The sequence below is a fragment of the Borostomias antarcticus genome (genome assembly GCF_949987555.1).
Source record: "Borostomias antarcticus genome assembly, chromosome: 23".
Classification (NCBI taxonomy): domain Eukaryota; kingdom Metazoa; phylum Chordata; class Actinopteri; order Stomiiformes; family Stomiidae; genus Borostomias; species Borostomias antarcticus.
This window is the reverse complement of record NC_140256.1, coordinates 7,994,961-8,012,442: the sequence shown is the minus strand read 5'-3', so window position 1 is coordinate 8,012,442 and position 17,482 is coordinate 7,994,961. Positions and strand designations below refer to the sequence as shown.

Below are 17,482 nucleotides of genomic sequence, written 5' to 3'. Positions count from 1 at the left end.
ATTCAGCAGGATCCAGCACAACGCCTCAGCGAGCGAGTCGAAAATCTTGGGGCTGCTCCGACAGCCAAAAGCCAGCCGAACCGAAAAATACATCAGGCCGCGCCACCGGACGCCGAACAAATGCCACTGCGACGGATGGAGGGGCATCACTTTGAACGCGTCCGTGATGTCTGCCTTAGACAGCCACGCACCTCGACCGGCCGCTGTAATTAGCTTAATCGCGTGATCGACCGACGCGTAGCAGAGGGAAAAAGAAGGCAGGGGTATCAGGCTGTTAACGCTGGGAACCACGTCGTCGTGGGGGGCAGAAAGGTCGATAATCAACCGCTTTTTACCCGAGTACTTACGAGTCGCAACGCCGATTGGACTAAAGCGCGCGATAGAAAACGGAGACGAGCTATACGGACCGATCATGAAGCCCTTCCTGACCTCCTTCTCCAGCAGCGCGTCCACCACCTCTGGCTCCCGAACAGCAGACAACAGATTTTTACATGTGTGGGAAACAACAGGCAGCCAGGCTAACCCCGCCAGAAAACCATGCACCAGTCCAGACAGCAAATAACCGACAAAACAACGATTTGGATTCTTGGACAACGCCCTCCCCAGCTCGGGGACGTTGATGGGAGTGGAAGGTTTTATTCCCGTTTCGGCCGCTTCGGAGCAGCCTGTCCGGGACGAGCCCGCCGCGGGCACACGGACTTCGGATGCCCATCCCCGCAGTAACTGCAACAATGCATGTACCGACAATTAGGATAGGAGCACACATACTCATTAAAATTGTGGCACAACGGTGTTACTGCCGGGCGAGACACTACCTGCGCCGATGCCTTCGACCCAGCAGCGGACGCGGGCACGGACCTGGGGCACATCGAGGGGGCATGCGAAAAAGAGCCGCAAACAGCGCACGAGAGGGCCGGGCGGCTAGTAAAATGGCGGCTAACCAGCGCCAAGTCCAGCACGGACCAGTCCAGTCGCTGGTTGAAGCGCTGAAGGAACATCGCAGCTTTCGACGAGAACGAGCGATGGTACTCGTAAAACAGCGTACCCCCATAACACATGCATAAATCGGCCAATATAGAGAGATACGTGTCGAGCTCCGCCCGCCGAGCAGGGTACACCTCGCACAATACATCCCTGTAAACCCCGAAAGCGATGACGAACTCGGGGAACGTGAGGGACCGAGACAACCGGGGGTCACTGTCCTTCAGAGTCACGGACACGTCCCCGCAATCGACCACCCGCCTGTCGACAGTCTCAGAGATGAGAAGGATCCTCACTAAATTGACGTCGTTACCTGCGAGGATCTGGCTGCGCAGCGAGGGAGACACGGCGGCAGCCGGAGGGAAGAACGGGACTCCCACGGCAACGGGAACAGCAGTTCCTAGCGATCTCAGGGGAAGGAAGAAATCCTGGTCGGCCACGGGACCGGTACCCGCCGAGGCAGCAGTCACGGGCAGCGGAGGCACGGGCGGGGCAGCAGCAGGCAGCGCGGGACGAGCCGCCGGCAACGGGCGGGATTCCAGGGCCAGGATCCGAGAATCCATCGAAGTCAGCGAAGATTGGATAGCCAGCAAAGCCGACAGCACCGGATCGGCCGCGGGCCCAGCCGGGCTAGCGGGAACAGCGGTCGGCGGCACCGGCGCGGACCCTCTCGAAGGTGCAGGCGGAGAATCCGAGGACAACGCGGGATAATCCTCCGGATCCCGGGAATTCTTCCTCTTCTGAGCGGCCTTCCTGGGCACGGAGGCGGGGGCGGGGTCATCGACCGCGAACAAAAGCGCGAGCAGCTGCTCCCGGGAAGCACCCCCGGGAACGGAGACACCATTACGAAATAGAACCTCCAGCACAGTAGCCAGAGGCCAGTCCTCCGCGCCGGGAAAGAGCGAGGGCCTGCCGGCTAGCCGACGGCTCCGGCGGACGCCTGCGGACGCGCCCCCGGACGGGCCCACGTCCGGGAGGGACTCAACGTCGGAATCCGGTCGACCAACGACCCCGCCGAACGAATCCAACAAACCACGGACCGGAGAAGACATCGCGGGCAGAAAGGTAAGGCAAGCACAAAACACGGAAACACAAGCCGAACAGAGCAAAGAAACGAGCGAAGGGCATAGAGCAGCAACAGCGAGCATGCAATGCACAACCAGCAGTAAAGGGAAGCGCGAACAATGACATGTTTTGACAGCTTAAATACATGCGCTCTAGTGAGCTGATCAATGCTATGACAGCTACAGTCAGCTGGTGCTGCGTCATGCGTGACTGATTAATCTCTGCTGACCCCCCCGGCCGTGACGTACGTGCCTCGGCTGAATTTGCGTCGGAGACTTCATTTCTTCAATAAGGGGAAGACATATTTTGAAAATACATCATGACCATGACCTAATGAAACTGGCTCAACTTTCTTGTTTTCTTAGTCCTCAGTCAAGAAACCTGTTTCTCCATATTTGAACCAGGCCAGGTGCAGCCTGGCTTATGTGAGTGGCTGGCTTGTTTCTGTTCAGGACTGGTAGGACAGAGTCATGCCACTGAAATAGCTGTGAATTGAAATGGAAAGCGGACATCTGGCGGATTATTAGCGTCAGGGACAGCGGTCTGCTAATAATCCAAAATGCTCCCGCTGTTGCTCCACCACCATTCCACCGGTAGTTTATTGTCTACATCCTAGGCCCATTGGCCCTAGGCTTATGGATTTCTATTGCTAAATTAACTTACTCTGAAATGTTTTTTGGTAACCCTTCCTTTCATAGTCCCCCAATTACTAAACATTTACCTGGTAAATACATGCAAAGTATAGCCTAATATATAATTAAGCAATAAACCACGAGAGGCCGTGTGTTATAGTGATTTTATAACAGCTAGGGGGCGTTGTTAGGCACAACGCGAGGCGAACCGCAAGTCGAGTATATCAATGGAACTTGTAATTGGTCACTTAATTGGTCACCCAGTTTTTGCAATCGGTTTGACAGTTAATTAATCTGCAAAACAGACTGTACATTTCCTTAAAAAAAAAAAATCCCTCCCGTCCGTCTGAAAAAAGGGGGCAGTGAGGAGAGGAAGAAAAGGTTGTGGCTAAAGTTAGGAATCAACAGGCTCATCCTCAACTGGGGATCGAACCCTGATCTCCTGCTTGGGAGCTGGACGCTTTATCCACTACACTACTGAGGACCTTCTTCTTTCGTGTGTCATCATCAGATGTCCAGCTCAGTAGCGTATAGCCACGCCCTCGTCTCAGGTCCCACATCGAAGAGGCCAGCCTCCGAGGGTGGTTTATACAGGGGACAGGCGGTGATTATGTGCTCAGCTGTCTGCTCCGGCTCCCCACACTCACACGTTGCTCCGTCTGCCAGGCCCCACTTCCTCATTGTTGCTCTGTAGCGTCCGACCCCAGTTCGCAGGCGGTTCAGCAGGGTCCATTTCCGGCGCGGCAGTTCCTCTCCTTGAATACCGCCTCCCGGGTCCTGGATGTAACGGTGGATGCGTGTAGGCCCGGCCGACTCCCACTCCTGCTTCCAGGCTGCCGCCAGCCATGCCTCTGTAGACTGGTCCTCAGGGATGGACCTGAGCAGATCTTGTGCCGCCTTGTTGTACGGGTGGCGGGACTTGAGTCTATGGGGGGGCAGTGGTGTTGTGGTGGTGCTGTGCAAGATATGCCAGTCGTGTCTTTGGGCTTTCCTTGCTAGGGCGAGGGTAGCAGCCTCTCGTCGGAGGCCGGCCGGGGCAATTCCTGCTAGTACTGGCAGGTGGCACACAGGAGGACCTTGAAAGTGTGGGATGTCATAGTGTTTTTGTTCCTATGGAATCTCGCCGTCATGCTCCCGTACTTCCAAAAAAAGGGGAAAGGAGAGTGAAAGGAGGGAGCGAGAGGGATGGAAACGCCGAAAGTAAACGAAGGAATAAACCCACAGGCTAGCAGAGGGTGTGGGTATGGTTTCCCAAAACCACCCCCAACACAGAAATGCAGGTCAACATTCAATGGAGTAAGGGAGGGAGGAAGGGAGTGACAACCGGACAAACGCTATACTACAGTAGGTGCGCTGGCTTACAGCCTAGTGTTGGTTGGGGTTAGAATAAGGGTTGGGGTTGGGACAAGATCTGACCTATAAGGCAAGTGGTAAAGGTTGGAGTGAAAGGATGAACATGTGGAGGTTTGAGGTATAGTCCCATAAAATCATCCCCACTGGGGCCTTGAACTCCGATCTCCCGCATGGAAGTCCATTCACCGCTACTCTACTTGTGCAGTGGAGATCGGCGGAGTGATTTTGGTGTCCTTAATTTTGTTGTGCTGGGACTACTGCCTCTTGTGGTGCCAACAGAGAAATGCAGGTCAACATTCCGGAGGGAGGGAGGGATCGAGGGAAGGAGGCAGTGATAACTGGACAAATGCTATACTAGGTGTGCTGGTTTACAGCCACGCACAAAAAGGTAACATAGTTGAAAACATTCAACGTAGCTACGGTTGTACGCTATGGTTCCACGTTTTTGTTAAATTGTGAATTTGCTATTGTTCCATGCTGACTGTGCCTGGATAGTGAAGCTACCGCTACCGAGCTAGAGCCCTGCCGGAGAGCGGAAAGTGCTGCAGCCACATCCTGACCACGGACATCGTGGTCAAACACGGCCCTGAACTTTGCCACAAAAGCCCCATAGTCCTGCATGTAGGCAGCAGAACCCTCATGACAACACGATAACCCTCACATTGAGAAAACAACAAAAACTACAAACAACAAAAGCTGACTATGGTAATAGTTTAAATTACTAAGTAAAAAAAAAAAGAAGAAAAAAGAAGCTTGAATTAAGAAGTGCTTGAATAAAAAAAGATTATTATAAAAGTGGACCACTGAGTATCTTCCCAAGGCCCAGATCCAGGATCAGACCACCTTCCCTCAAACCATTGGCAGTGACACCAAATGACTGATCTAAGATCAGCATCTAGGAGCAGGTTCTTCCTGCTCCAATCTCTGGTCTACTCCTTCCTCTCCTGGCTCCACTTCAGCACTGGAATGCAGGGATACCAGCTCCATGCTCTTCCCCTCTGTTGGTCATCGCCCCCTGGTGGTCTGGAAAGACACAACACCAAGAGTGAGGAACAGGGAGAGACTTGGAGAAATTAGCAACAAGTTAATTATCACAGGCCTACATGAACAGACCGCAAACCACAAACAAAACTAGAGCAATGCTGTCAGCAAGCAGATGGCAAACTTTGTATTTAAGACCTGACCTCTTTGCCATAGCTATCATTCCCCTGACTGACTGGGAAAAAACTATTATACTGAAGATATCCAGATAGCAAGCGGATGTGTAATGATTCTGAGATGTATCCTAACAAAACACCGCCATAGTCTTTGTCATTACGCCACTCCAGGTGAAAAACAGGTTGAGAGACAAATTGATCCTTACAGTACCTGAGCAGGTGAATCCAACAGCAGTGCCAGGTGAGCAGGTGTTTCTAGCTGAGCCTGAGGTGTCACAGATCAAATCAATGTATATCATCAGTGATTCATCTGGCACGTGAGCCAAATCTGGGCCAAGTCGGGAACTTGTGGTGTATGTCAGGCTGAAACCAAGGCCTAGCCAGGCTTTCCGGATTTGGGCCGAATCAGTTGAGCTGCACTTACTGAATATTCTTAAGCTGGGGTCGAGTGGATACGTCCAGCTGCTCAACACATACGTCTTTGTGCCTTCCCCACTTCCACCCTAGACTGCACCCCAACTGTGACCTAATAGTTTGGGGTCCCCCTCTGAGGCCACACAAATTTACTGCGGCTTTACTCTAAGCGAGATGTCTGTTGATGTAGTTGCTAGAAGATATTTAACAGTAAGTATATTTTTACTGTAGGGAAACTACTAAAGTCTAGGGCAACCAGTTTTGCATAGCCTACCTAACATTTTACAGTACAAGAGAGAAGATACTACTCCCCAGAAGAGCTAGTCTCTTGAGGGAAAAGTAGGTGACAATAGACCTTTTAACTTCAAATGCAAATGTTTCTTTTTTACTTAATTAATTGGGCAGTAAGCAATAGCAAAGCAGAACATATTAATAATGGATACAATAATGTCACTAAAATAAAATATCAGTTAGAGAGAGAGGGTAGGCCTACTGGCCAGTCTAGCTCACCCTACACTATCAGTCCCAGTCTGACAACTCCAGCAGTTCCTGTTTCATCCAATTTGGTGGAGATTCTTACTTCCTGGTATGATGTGGTCCTATACTAAATTCCTTTTTGGAGAATTGGAGAAGTACTGCTGAGTTTCTACAGCTGGGCTAGGGGGACTCCTGGTTCCGAATTTCTCCTGGATGGTTGGACCGGAGCACCAAGCTTTCTAGTTATCCAGGGGATGGAGTCCCCCGGAGCATTGATGTTTTCTAACTTATTTACTCTTTCCCTCACCCCTCTCTCCTCCCATACATAAGGCATTACATCAATTTCAGCATTACATCAATTTCAACAAATTAAAATACATGTTCCACCCACAAATGGAACCCACAGATTCACCATTCAATCACATGCTCCTCAAATCACAAGGCAGACATATATTTTGCAAATCATCGTGATAGTCTCTAAAATACTCTGGTACTTTCCGATTAACTTGGGGGACAAATACAGTCCAACCCAAAACAATAGTATGACCTAATGATCCCTTAACATGTTGTACATTCTGTACTTTCCATAGGCTGTGAAAAGAAGAATTTATGTAACAGGCAAACCCACTCTTGTGATCCAAGTTTCAAAGGTTAGAATACAGTAAAATTATTAATTTAACAGTGTTAAAATTGTTAGTTGCATATTATTCTATAATTTACTATACAACTTACTAAACAACGTTACTATAATTCATTTCAATGGAGTACATACTTATTTTGTCATTTTACTGTAGTGATTCTTCAGTGTATAACCCAACTATCCCCATGATCAGGGTCTCATCTAACACCCGCCCCCCTCAGGGGAGCTCAGGGGACTGCATTAATTTGACACGGTCCATCCACCCCCAGGGTTGTGGCAAGAGGGGGCGTTCCAAATGGATCAGGAGAGGGGGAGTAACTGCAGCTTGGTTCCCCACCTATCCCAGATGGGCTGAGCCCGACAGCCTCCCCTGATGGGTTGAGCCCGACAGCCTCCCCTGATGGGTTGAGCCCGACAGCCTCCCCTGATGGGTTGAGCCCGACAGCCTCCCCTGATGCAAAGTTAGACTGGTAGTTGACAGGCATGATAACCAATGGAAACTTGACCTTTGGATTACTGTGAAAACTGATATCCAAATACACCTGGAAAACAGACAGATTGTAGGTAACAAAATACACTCATCCTGAACTTTTATAATGTACTGATATTTATGACACACCAGTAGGCTACATCAGTGAGCTACTTACAGTACCCTCCAGAATTATTGGCACCCTTTGTAAAGATGAGCATAAAATCCTGGATAAAATTCACTTCATAAAACATTCATGAAATGTTTTATATGCCCAGCAATATATAAAAGTATTGCTCTGGGGAAAAAAAAACAAGAAAGAAAATCCATACACAAAATTATTTTTATTCTGATAAACAGGTGAGTCACAATATTGGCACCCCTAGAAATTCTTAGGAACAAAATCTGATTGAAGTATATTCTCATTTACCTTTAATGTTTGATCTTCAATTAAAAAAAAAAAGAAGTTATTTAGGGCCCCTTAAGTGATAAATAATGATTTCCTGTTTGTTTCACTGGGGTATAAATATGAGGTGACACACAGGCCAAACACATATATCAACATGGGGAAGATCAGAGAACACAGATGAAATGAGACAAAGGGTTGTTGACCTTTATAAATCAGACAATGGCTATAAAAATAACTACAGTACATAACTGAAACTACCCATTTCCACTATTAGGGCAATGATTAAGAAGTTTAAAACAACTGGAGCTGTACTGAGCCTGCCTGGAAGAGGATTTATTTATAGGAGTATTTTTATACCACACCATAGTGAGGAGGATGGTTTCTCCAAGGATCAAAGTTGGTGAATTGCAGAAGTTGGCTGCATCTTGGGGTCACCAAATATCCCAAACTACAATTAGACACCACATTCATGCCAACAAGCTATTTGGGTAGCCAATAATTGTGACACCGTTTTCAGAATACAAATGAGTTTGTGTTACATATTGTTTTTCTCTGAGCAATGGTATTACAATGAAATGATATACATCTTCTCATAATGCTGAGCATAGCAAACATTTCATAAACACATTTCATAAAGTTAATTTTATGCAACATGTTTTGCTCATCTTTACCAAGAAAGCCACAAATTCTGGAGGCCACTGTATGTGTGCAAATTATATTTATGTCGGTGCACTCGGGGCTCTATATACAAAAAACTGGTTGCTATCCCCTTTGTCATTAGAAACTTCATTCAAATATCTAAATCTTCAGGAAGTTTAGGAATCGCACAGATCTATATTTATTGTTTTTTTGTATTAATTCATTTGTATTGAAAAATGCCCCATGTACCATATAACTAATCTTTGCCTTAACTCTAAGATTAAACCTACAGGACACATAGGCCTAGTTGTAACTTCAAACAGTTAAAAAAAAATCTTTAGATTTTGTCTCCCCTTGTGTTAGTAGTCCTGCATGCGGAAGAGAGTCTGGACTTAAGCCGTTTCGAATTTGTAAAAGGAAGTTCTTAAAAAAACTCATCATACCAGAAGGAAGTTCGATAGTATTAGTTGCTAACTAACGTTAGCTAGCAGGCTAGTTGCAATACTGACTGAGCTTGTTGCATTTGTCTTTCTAATGTTAACGTAAGCTATCTAAATGCTAGTATTGTATAACTTTATAATTGTTAGCTATCTATCATTAGTCCCTTAATGTTAGCCTGTTCAAAAGTATCTCTTCACTGACATTTGGCTCCTGAGTCCAAGTCCAAATGAATGGAGGTGCATAGGCAGATGTGTTCGGACGGCTCTGTAGCGCCCCCTTCGGGTCAGAGCCGGTGGGGGACTGTACAATGCACTCAGGGATCTATATACGACCCCACACCCCAGTCCAAACCCTGTGTTTCTAGTACCCCCACATGGGGAGCTGGCTTCACTCAAAGTTTTGTTTTGGCTGTGTGCACGTGAACATGCTTAATTCATGGATAGCGCATCCTGTCAGGTAGAAAATGTCTATCAGAAAGCCCTACTCATTTTATTGTGAATATAATGAATTAAGTACAATATAATTGGTAGTAGGGCATTCTGATAGACATGTCCTACCTGACAGGACGTTGTCGCATCCTGTCTGAATGGACATTGAGGCTGGGATTGCTAGCAGCTCAAATGCATTTTCTCTAGTATAATGTATTATCATAGCTATCAAGTCCCACCATTGAGCATAGCATACCTTTAGGATGTACTCCACTGTGATGATGTCACATGTCCGAATGGTCATCGACTGGTTGGTAGGAATCTTAAATTCCATGTCTACAGTCCGTTGGGTCTTGCTGGGAATAGTATCTCCATCCAATTTGCAGACTGTATCATCTTCTATGCCACCGAAGCCCTGAGCTGTGAACCACTCAATACGTATCAGGTGTAATTTAGGCTTAACACCTTTGGAAGAGGAGTTGTTGATGTTGGCACGGACATGCACTGTCTCACCTGTAACAGAAGAATCCTTGGGTTTTGTTCACAATTGGGGAGAGTGGAAGCAACTCATAGTCTCTACTCATAGACAGTATTTTTGGTATCACATTATTCTACTGTGTCCAGCCATAAATTACTTGCATAGGCCCCTTTTATCAGTCTGCAGATTCTCAACTAAATCTGTTGATATGCAACATATTACCTGGTGCATATCCCATCCTTTCAACATGGACGTCCATGGTGATTTCTCCAAAGTCGCAGATGAAGTCCTTGTCTATGGCACCAACTTGAGGAGACTGCAGCAGCATGTATGGAAGGAGAATATAACTGTTAGGACAAAGTTATGCTCATAAAACAACTCAATGTATGGATAATTTAGAAGGAAATTTTAAAAGAAAGAAAGTAGAATTGTTTAAGATGCGCTGAGATTAAGTAGGTCTTGGCCTACAGCTTGCATACCATCAGTGGGCCAATGTAATTATCCTTAGACTTGGAGACAAAGTTTATTTCCTGCATCACTGAGCGATCCATCCTCCAACTTCTGGACAGTCTGGCTTCTAGCACGTAGAATATGTTCCCATTGTGACCTGTGAAGGATGATGGCATGCTTCTGTAATATAGGAAACAAAAATGATGGGCAGTTGTAGCTTCAGAGGTTTTATGTTAGTGAGCTGGGAATGGATTTTAAAACAATTACTTGGAATTGCAACTCCAGTTCTATTTTGTGGAGCTCTGCCCCACAGGGCTCACTCCTTATTGGCTTGACCAATCGTAGCTAGCTACGTCTACCAAGAAAAAGAGAAACATAAATGCACCTGTGGTCAATCAGAGTCGGTGCACTTACAGTATATAACCGGCGCCAACCCATTCATCTCCTAGAAACGTTCAGCTCACTGAAGACTGAAAGAGAAGCAGAGAAAATGGCCAGCAAGCTCACCGCTGAGCCGGCGGCCTCCCTCGGGCTGCCCCGGCTAACGCTGTCTAGTCTTCTAGAGAAACTCTGCGGCTGCAGCAACCTCAACCATAATGAGGGACATCCCCACTATCCTGGTAAACCAGATTCATCGCAATTTGTTTTTTACGTTTTCACTATAAGTCTGGACGAGCACCAACAACTGGTACTGTAGCGCTGCTCTGGCTAACACAAGCCTATTTCACATATGTGTATGAGTTGACTAAAACAAGCGAGCGGCGAAGTCTTCTCCTGCCTTAGGGCAGACGTGACAACCACCAGACCCGCTGTGAGGGTTAAGTGCACTGTAGGGTCCAGCTGTCCGCTACTGCCCCGACCGAGCACTCTGGTACCTCTGGCTCAGGCTGCGGTGTCTTCCCTTGCCCGGTCTTACCTGTTGAGGAGTCAGGTAAAGTTTAAGCATCTGGCGGGGTCCAGCGGTGCGGTGCTGTCCCGGCCGGTGACTTTTATGCCTCCGGCTCGAGCGGCGGTGTCTTCCCCTGCCTACACGGCAGATGTGACCACTGAACACGTCGCTAAAAGAGGAAGGTTTGATGGAGGTGCTGCTTTGCCGGTCACAGCTGGCTATGCTAATGATCAGGCAAGGCTCCGAGTTTCTGTTGTGTGTCACATCAGGGCTCGAGCACCAATAACTGGTGGCTCTGTCCTGGCTGACGCTATCCAGCTCGTCTGTCATGATGTGCATGGGTTGACTAGTTCAAAGCAGCTCCATAATGTAGCTTTTCTGCACAACGCATGCTGGACTGGAGCAAGACTGGCTTCGGTAAAGATCGCCACCTCTGGTCCCCATTTTGCTTCACCTTCGCCGGCTTCAGCAGATGTTTCCTGCTGAATATGTAAATGAGCTGGCAGGGCTCCGTGTTTCCGCAAAGCGTAACGTCAGAGCTCAGCCCGTCTGCAGGCAACACCGCTCTGTCTTGCATGACAGTTTTGCGGCATGTTGCCTCCGATGCGTATTCGTAATGAAACAGCTTCCAGCCGGAATGTCATTCACTCTAACGTAGAGGCATGGCGCAGGGTATCCCTTCGGGATTCCTCATGCCCCTTTTTGTGCCACGAGGGCCAAATGGGAATATGGACATTTCCTAGCTCGGGTGCTGCGGTCACCCGCACAGCTGCTTTCGGAGCGCCTTGTGTCTTGGCAGGAGAAATGCTGATGCTTGTTCTGATGGAGAGCTATTCGATTCAGTTTCACTGTTCTCCTCCTCCCCTCCGGGGAGTTGTGGGGACAGTGACTTTGTTCCTTGACCAGAGATCTCTGAGCTTTTCGAAAGGGGGTGGTGACTGTGGTACTGTCAGAACAGAGGAACGAGGGATTTTACTTCCACTACTTCCTCGTGCCCAAAAAGATGGTTGGCATGAGACAGATTTTGGACGTCCACTGTTTCAACAAGGTCCAAAATGTCCAAAATTAGGTTTCACATGCTAATGGTGCGTCAAATGCAACTTTTGCACCAGTATCGATCTGAAAAATGTTTACTTCCATGTGCCAATCGTGCCGCGGCACGGGAAGTACCTGTGCTTTGCTTTCCAGGGTGTGGTGTAGAGTACAAGTATACCAGACTCACATTTGGGTGTGCTCTAGCCCCCAGGACCTTCTTCATCTGTGTGGAGTTGGGCTGAGGCTGTTGCAACAACAAAGAGTCATTGGTGTACCTGGACGACCTGCTGGTTCTAGCTCCCTCACTGACTCTAGCGTTGGAACACACCGCCATGTTAGTGAGCCATCTCACTTACCTGGGGTTTGCTATCAATTGGGAGAAGAGCGCCCTATAGCCGCGGAGGGCACAGCTGGTATACTGAGGAAAGTCAACCATGCCATCTCTGGCATGCTACAGACCCAAACACAGGTTGTGGGAGTCTGCAGTCTTGAATTCATTAAAATTCTCAGGCTATGACTGCCTAGGCAGCAGAGTAAACCAATAGGAGCGAAGCCCCATGGGGCAGAGTATAGATATAGAATTACTTTGGAGGGCTGCAATGAGGTTTGCTGTGTATGTGATAAGAAAGAACACTTTTTGAACATGAAGCGAATATTGACAAACAAAAGGACTTCCTTCCTCTTTCCTATACTCACTCCTGAGGTATACGGAGGCTGAATGGGAAGACATGAGTTCCAGGGGGGAACACGTTGCCTGTAAAACAAATGGCTGTGGTTATTATGGAAATAGGCTGGTTGGCAGTCTGATGTTGCATCTATTGTCTATGTGAGGAAGTCTCTGTAAGAATTTAATTGTACATGGTACCCGTGTAACCCATCCATTTTGGCATGCCCAGGGAGGGATTCAAACACACATTTGACAAGCTCTCCCGCTTGTGAGGCAGACACGCTGACAGTTGCGCCAATAGGAACCCCCCCTATTGGAGGGACTGTCAGCGCTCCTTTGAGGAGCTACTCATGTTTCCTTCGATCACACCCGCATGTACACATAATCTGAAACCTTTTCTTTCCGTAAAAAAAAAAAAAGCTAATAGTAGCCTACTCTGATCACAGCTATCTGAATGAATTTCCATCCAGATATGCATATGAAAATAGTTGAGATGACACTAGTTTTTTGTGGTACTGTGCTGGGACTACTGCCTCGTGTGGTGCCAACAGAGAAATGCAGGTCAACATTGTCCGGAGTGACGGGGGGAGGGAGGGAGTGATAACCGGACAAATGTCCTAGGTGCACTGGCTTACAGCCACGCACAAAAAGAAACAGAATGCAGTGGACAGATCTAGTCAAAGCATATGCTACCGGTAGGGCTAGTGGCTTGTCTTTTAAATGTATTTAATATATATACAGTAGGCTACAAAATTACTGGCACCCCTGACTGACAGTAGGGCTGTAGGATTGTATCGATACAACGATGCATCGCGGTACGTAGTCTCGCGATACTGTATCGATCTTTCAGCCCGGAGTATCGATACAGCCGGGCGCTGTAAAATTTAAAAAAAAAAAAAAAAAAAAAAAAAAATTTTTTTGGATTTACATTTTTAAATCCAGTTTAAAAAGCATATTCTACAATATTAAGTTAAAAAAGCATACATATAAATAATTTTGAAAAACCATAAATACTACAATGTTGACAGTTTAAAAAGCATGGATATCAAATGTAAAATATTTATTAGCTAGCTCTCTGTCCAGTCATTGAGTTTGAGTTATCTATATAGTGCATTTGAGCCATTCAGTTTTCAGTCTTGAACACTTAAAATCTTTCAGTAAATGATGTGTGTATCGCAATACGTATCGTATCGTATTGTATCGTGACCTCTGTATCGTGATACGTATCGAATCGTGACCTGTGTATCGTGATGCGTATCGTATCGCGAAATCCAAGATGATATACAGCCCTAACTGACAGTGCACAAACGATACATAAAAATCATAAACACTGACCCACCACCATAGTTCACCGTGGGTATGAGGTGCCTCTGCTTATATGCATCTCTGTTTCTATGCCAAACATGCCGCTGTATCATCTGATCAAAACGTTCAGAGCACCTTCTTCCAGTCATAATTAAAATTACATTTGGCAAACTCCAAGTGTTTGCTTCTGTGTCTTGTGGTCAGAAAAGGCTTTCTTCTGGCAGCCCTTCCAAAGAGCATTTGGTTGTCGAGGTGGCATCTGATGGTGCTTTTTGAAACCTGGTGACCCCAAGACACCACCAAAGCCTGCAATTCTTTCAGTGATTCTTGGGGATTTTGTTGCTTCTCTCACAATCCTCCTCAGTATCCCGGGGGGGGGGGGCAACATGCAGTTGCATCCAATACCCATGAGGTTTTCAACAGTTCCATATCTTTTGCATTTTTAAATAGTGCTTAGTGGTATATTCAATCGTTTGTGGAATATTTTTGTAGCCATTACCAGATTTATGACGCTCTACGATCATGTCTCTTTTGAAATGCATGTTCTTTTGTTTTCTTCATGGTATTGGATGACAAAGGGATATTGCATGCTTGTTACCTCATTTTTATACCATAGTGAAACAGTAGGTGATGTAATGACTCGATATAGTTCAATTATAGAATTAGATTAACTTAAATAGTGGAATTTAATACCTGGTTTAATTTTGGTAGATGTTATTTACAATAATCTTTAAGGATGCCACTAATTGGGAAACCTTGATTTGGAGGAAATTGATTTTTAATTAAATCAGTAAATGGTTTTGCTTGCGGTTCCATTGGAGCATTAATATAGGCTAGTACATATAGTATTTATCACATGCTGGTATTTGGAGTTTCTATATAATTATATTTTGTTCTTTGCCTGTCAGGGGTGCCAGTAATTTTGGAGCCCACTGTGGTAATCAACAAGAAAAATAGGCCAATAAAATGTTAATTCCTCTTGTGGCAATTTTCAATTCTCCCTCTCCTTGGCAACCGGGGCGCACCCATGTCATGACGTCACGCTGTAGGCTACTCTATCTACATGGTTGGTTGGGACTATAGTTGGATCTTTCATGTTGTATTCGATGCGAGATCGCTCCAATATTAAATCAGACGTGTAGGCTACGGCTCAATACCTACCTTTCGAATTGTTTTCGATCATAAACTCCTTCAGCTTGAAATATTTCGTTTTCGAATGCCTTTTTGTATAAAATACACATGCCTTGCCTTCGGCTATAATACGGAGACTTTTGATCTTAGTTTCTCTTGACAACTCCATAGTGACTTTGCCAGTAACACAATCTCCTTCGGAGAACGTCCTCTCCTCGTTAATAGCATCGTAACTCAGCGTGAAATCCTTTACAGTAGGAATTTCAAGATAACTGCAATACATAATAGCCTAGGCCTGTAACTATTGAAGATAGCAGTAGTCGCGAGACGGTAGCCTAACGTTATGGTCCGTGTCCGTCCAAAGCTTTATTCAACTTGTTTGATAACGGGATAAACGAATATTGGATGCCTTATTTCATTTTCGTGTGAATCAAAAAACGGAAATCCGCATGCTTTCCCCGTTCTCGTCTTCAAATCGAAAACTGGAATATATTAAACCAAAACCAGATAACAACTTGTTTTTCGCTTTTATTATAAAATTATATCCATACGCCCCCGACGAGATTGGCTGGCTGGACTGCTTCCGCCGCCTATCGTCCGGCCCGCATTCAACGATCCGCTTCCGCTCATGGCTGCATAGTGCGCACAGACATCCATGGAACAGATCCGCGGGTGAAAATTGTAAGCCGGACCCTGACACTTACTTCACAGTGAGCCTGGTAAGCTGCCAGTTAAACAAAGGATAAGGGCAAATGATTAATATGTTGATATCCAATAAACCATTCACTTAATCAAACAATACAAGAAAATGTTAAGACAGTAGGCTACTGTACAATGCAATACCTCTCCTCTTGCTCACCCCTTTCTCATCTCCCCTCTCTCCTTCCTCACATTTTCTTATCTTGTCTCTCTGTCTCCAGATTCAGATTCTTTATTTTGTCACATGTAATGTGCACAGCAAAATCAGCAAACTCAAAATAACAATATGAGTTATTTTAACACGTTTTAGAGAGTTGGCATTTTGACATGTTGGAGTTAGTATTCAACTCCTGTGGAGAGTTAGGATTTGACACTACTGGACACCTACCAGTGTTGCAGTACCAGTGTTAACACTGATAATAATAATTCATAATTCTGGATCCATGGGGGGGTCGTTATTAGAGCCACACGGTGGGACACAACAGACGTGAGTGGGCAGCAACACAGTAGCAACACTCATAATCTGTATAGGGCAGGCTATACTTTTTCAGTAGGCTATGTGGTAAACCATATGGCTATTGTCCTTCTGAGTAGATTGGCTGATTAGTGTCCTGATAACATGCACAAAGTTCTGAATGACAAGCATCAAAGATACAAGTATACATCTAGTATCATGGTGTTCACGTTAGTAGACTATAACATGGAAGCACATCGCCATGGACTGGTATAAATCCAGTGAAAGTTGAATGAATACGAATATTGAAATATTTTAGCTATCACATCAAATTAGAGCTGTCAGGAAGATACAGGGCATGGATCACGCAGAATATAAATGTAACTAATTATGCAGCCATTACACCATTAAAATAGCCTACACCAGTGGCTGGGAGAACAAGCCTACTAAGCACATCGAATGTCTCCTGTATGGAGCCCGATCATGCTTGTTACACGGCACATATCTGGGCTTGTCCTTGTCAGGATATATCCAGACACGCAGAAGGTAAAGGTAAATATACAGAGTCCTAACACGCTTCAGTATCGATGTGTTCCCATTCCGGAGTTCTGATATACTTGGATATGCCATTGCATAGTTTTGCATATGGAGCGTGTCTACTTGAATATCAAAGGACATAAATCCATCAATATATCAATTTGGATGGATATTCCCAGTGAGCGGCCTGCTGTCTCAGTGCCTCAGGATTCTGTCTACCAGAGTGCTGAAATCACGTATCAAATCAAAGAGAACACAAGTGGTATACACCTACAGTATTCCCAGCCCTGACACCTCATTGCTATGATGACCAGCTACATTGTGGAAAACAAAGTAGCTGGTACCAAAAGTGAGTAGTCAACTTGGGCCAGTACCATGCAGTGTTGACCACTTTGGGTACAGGCAGCATGGAAAGAGATCAAAGTACACTGATAGAAGGTTTACATCTTTGCAATGATACATGTCAGACTGATGCCACCGTAGTTGTCTTATTTCGTAAGATCTCCAGATTTAGGCACTGGGATAATGTTAAAGAGAGACCACAGTTTTACCTCAGAGTAAGGTTGCAAGTCTCCAGAATGATGTTGTCAAGATCGAAGTTGACCTTGACCTTTTGTGCCCACTCCTCTCACTTATGACCCTCCATGACTCCCTATACTGTTCATCCTGAGCGTATTGAAGAGAACTACATATTGAAGAGAAACTGTTTGGCTTCATTCAATACCCTAAATT

The 17,482-nt window shown here is 45.9% G+C and overlaps 1 protein-coding gene across 2 annotated transcripts; it reads right to left on the bottom strand.

Annotated features, from left to right (window-relative positions):
* Positions 1 to 6,007: 6,007 nt before the first annotated feature.
* On the bottom strand, positions 6,008 to 15,518 carry LOC311324644 (arrestin domain-containing protein 3-like). 2 transcript variants are annotated; one of them, XM_084457162.1, is made up of 6 exons: positions 15,091 to 15,518; positions 12,654 to 12,711; positions 10,063 to 10,213; positions 9,806 to 9,899; positions 9,362 to 9,618; positions 6,008 to 7,261 (listed from the first exon to the last, which is right to left on the bottom strand). In XM_084457162.1, the coding sequence occupies exons 1-6, from the start codon at positions 15,341 to 15,343 to the stop codon at positions 6,947 to 6,949; spliced, it is 1,128 nt and encodes a 375-aa protein (XP_084313288.1). In that variant the 5' UTR covers positions 15,344 to 15,518; the 3' UTR covers positions 6,008 to 6,946. The 2 variants fall into 2 exon arrangements, with proteins under 2 accessions (XP_084313288.1, XP_084313289.1); XM_084457163.1 differs by lacking the exon at positions 15,091 to 15,518 and adding an exon at positions 14,091 to 14,179.
* Positions 15,519 to 17,482: the final 1,964 nt, after the last annotated feature.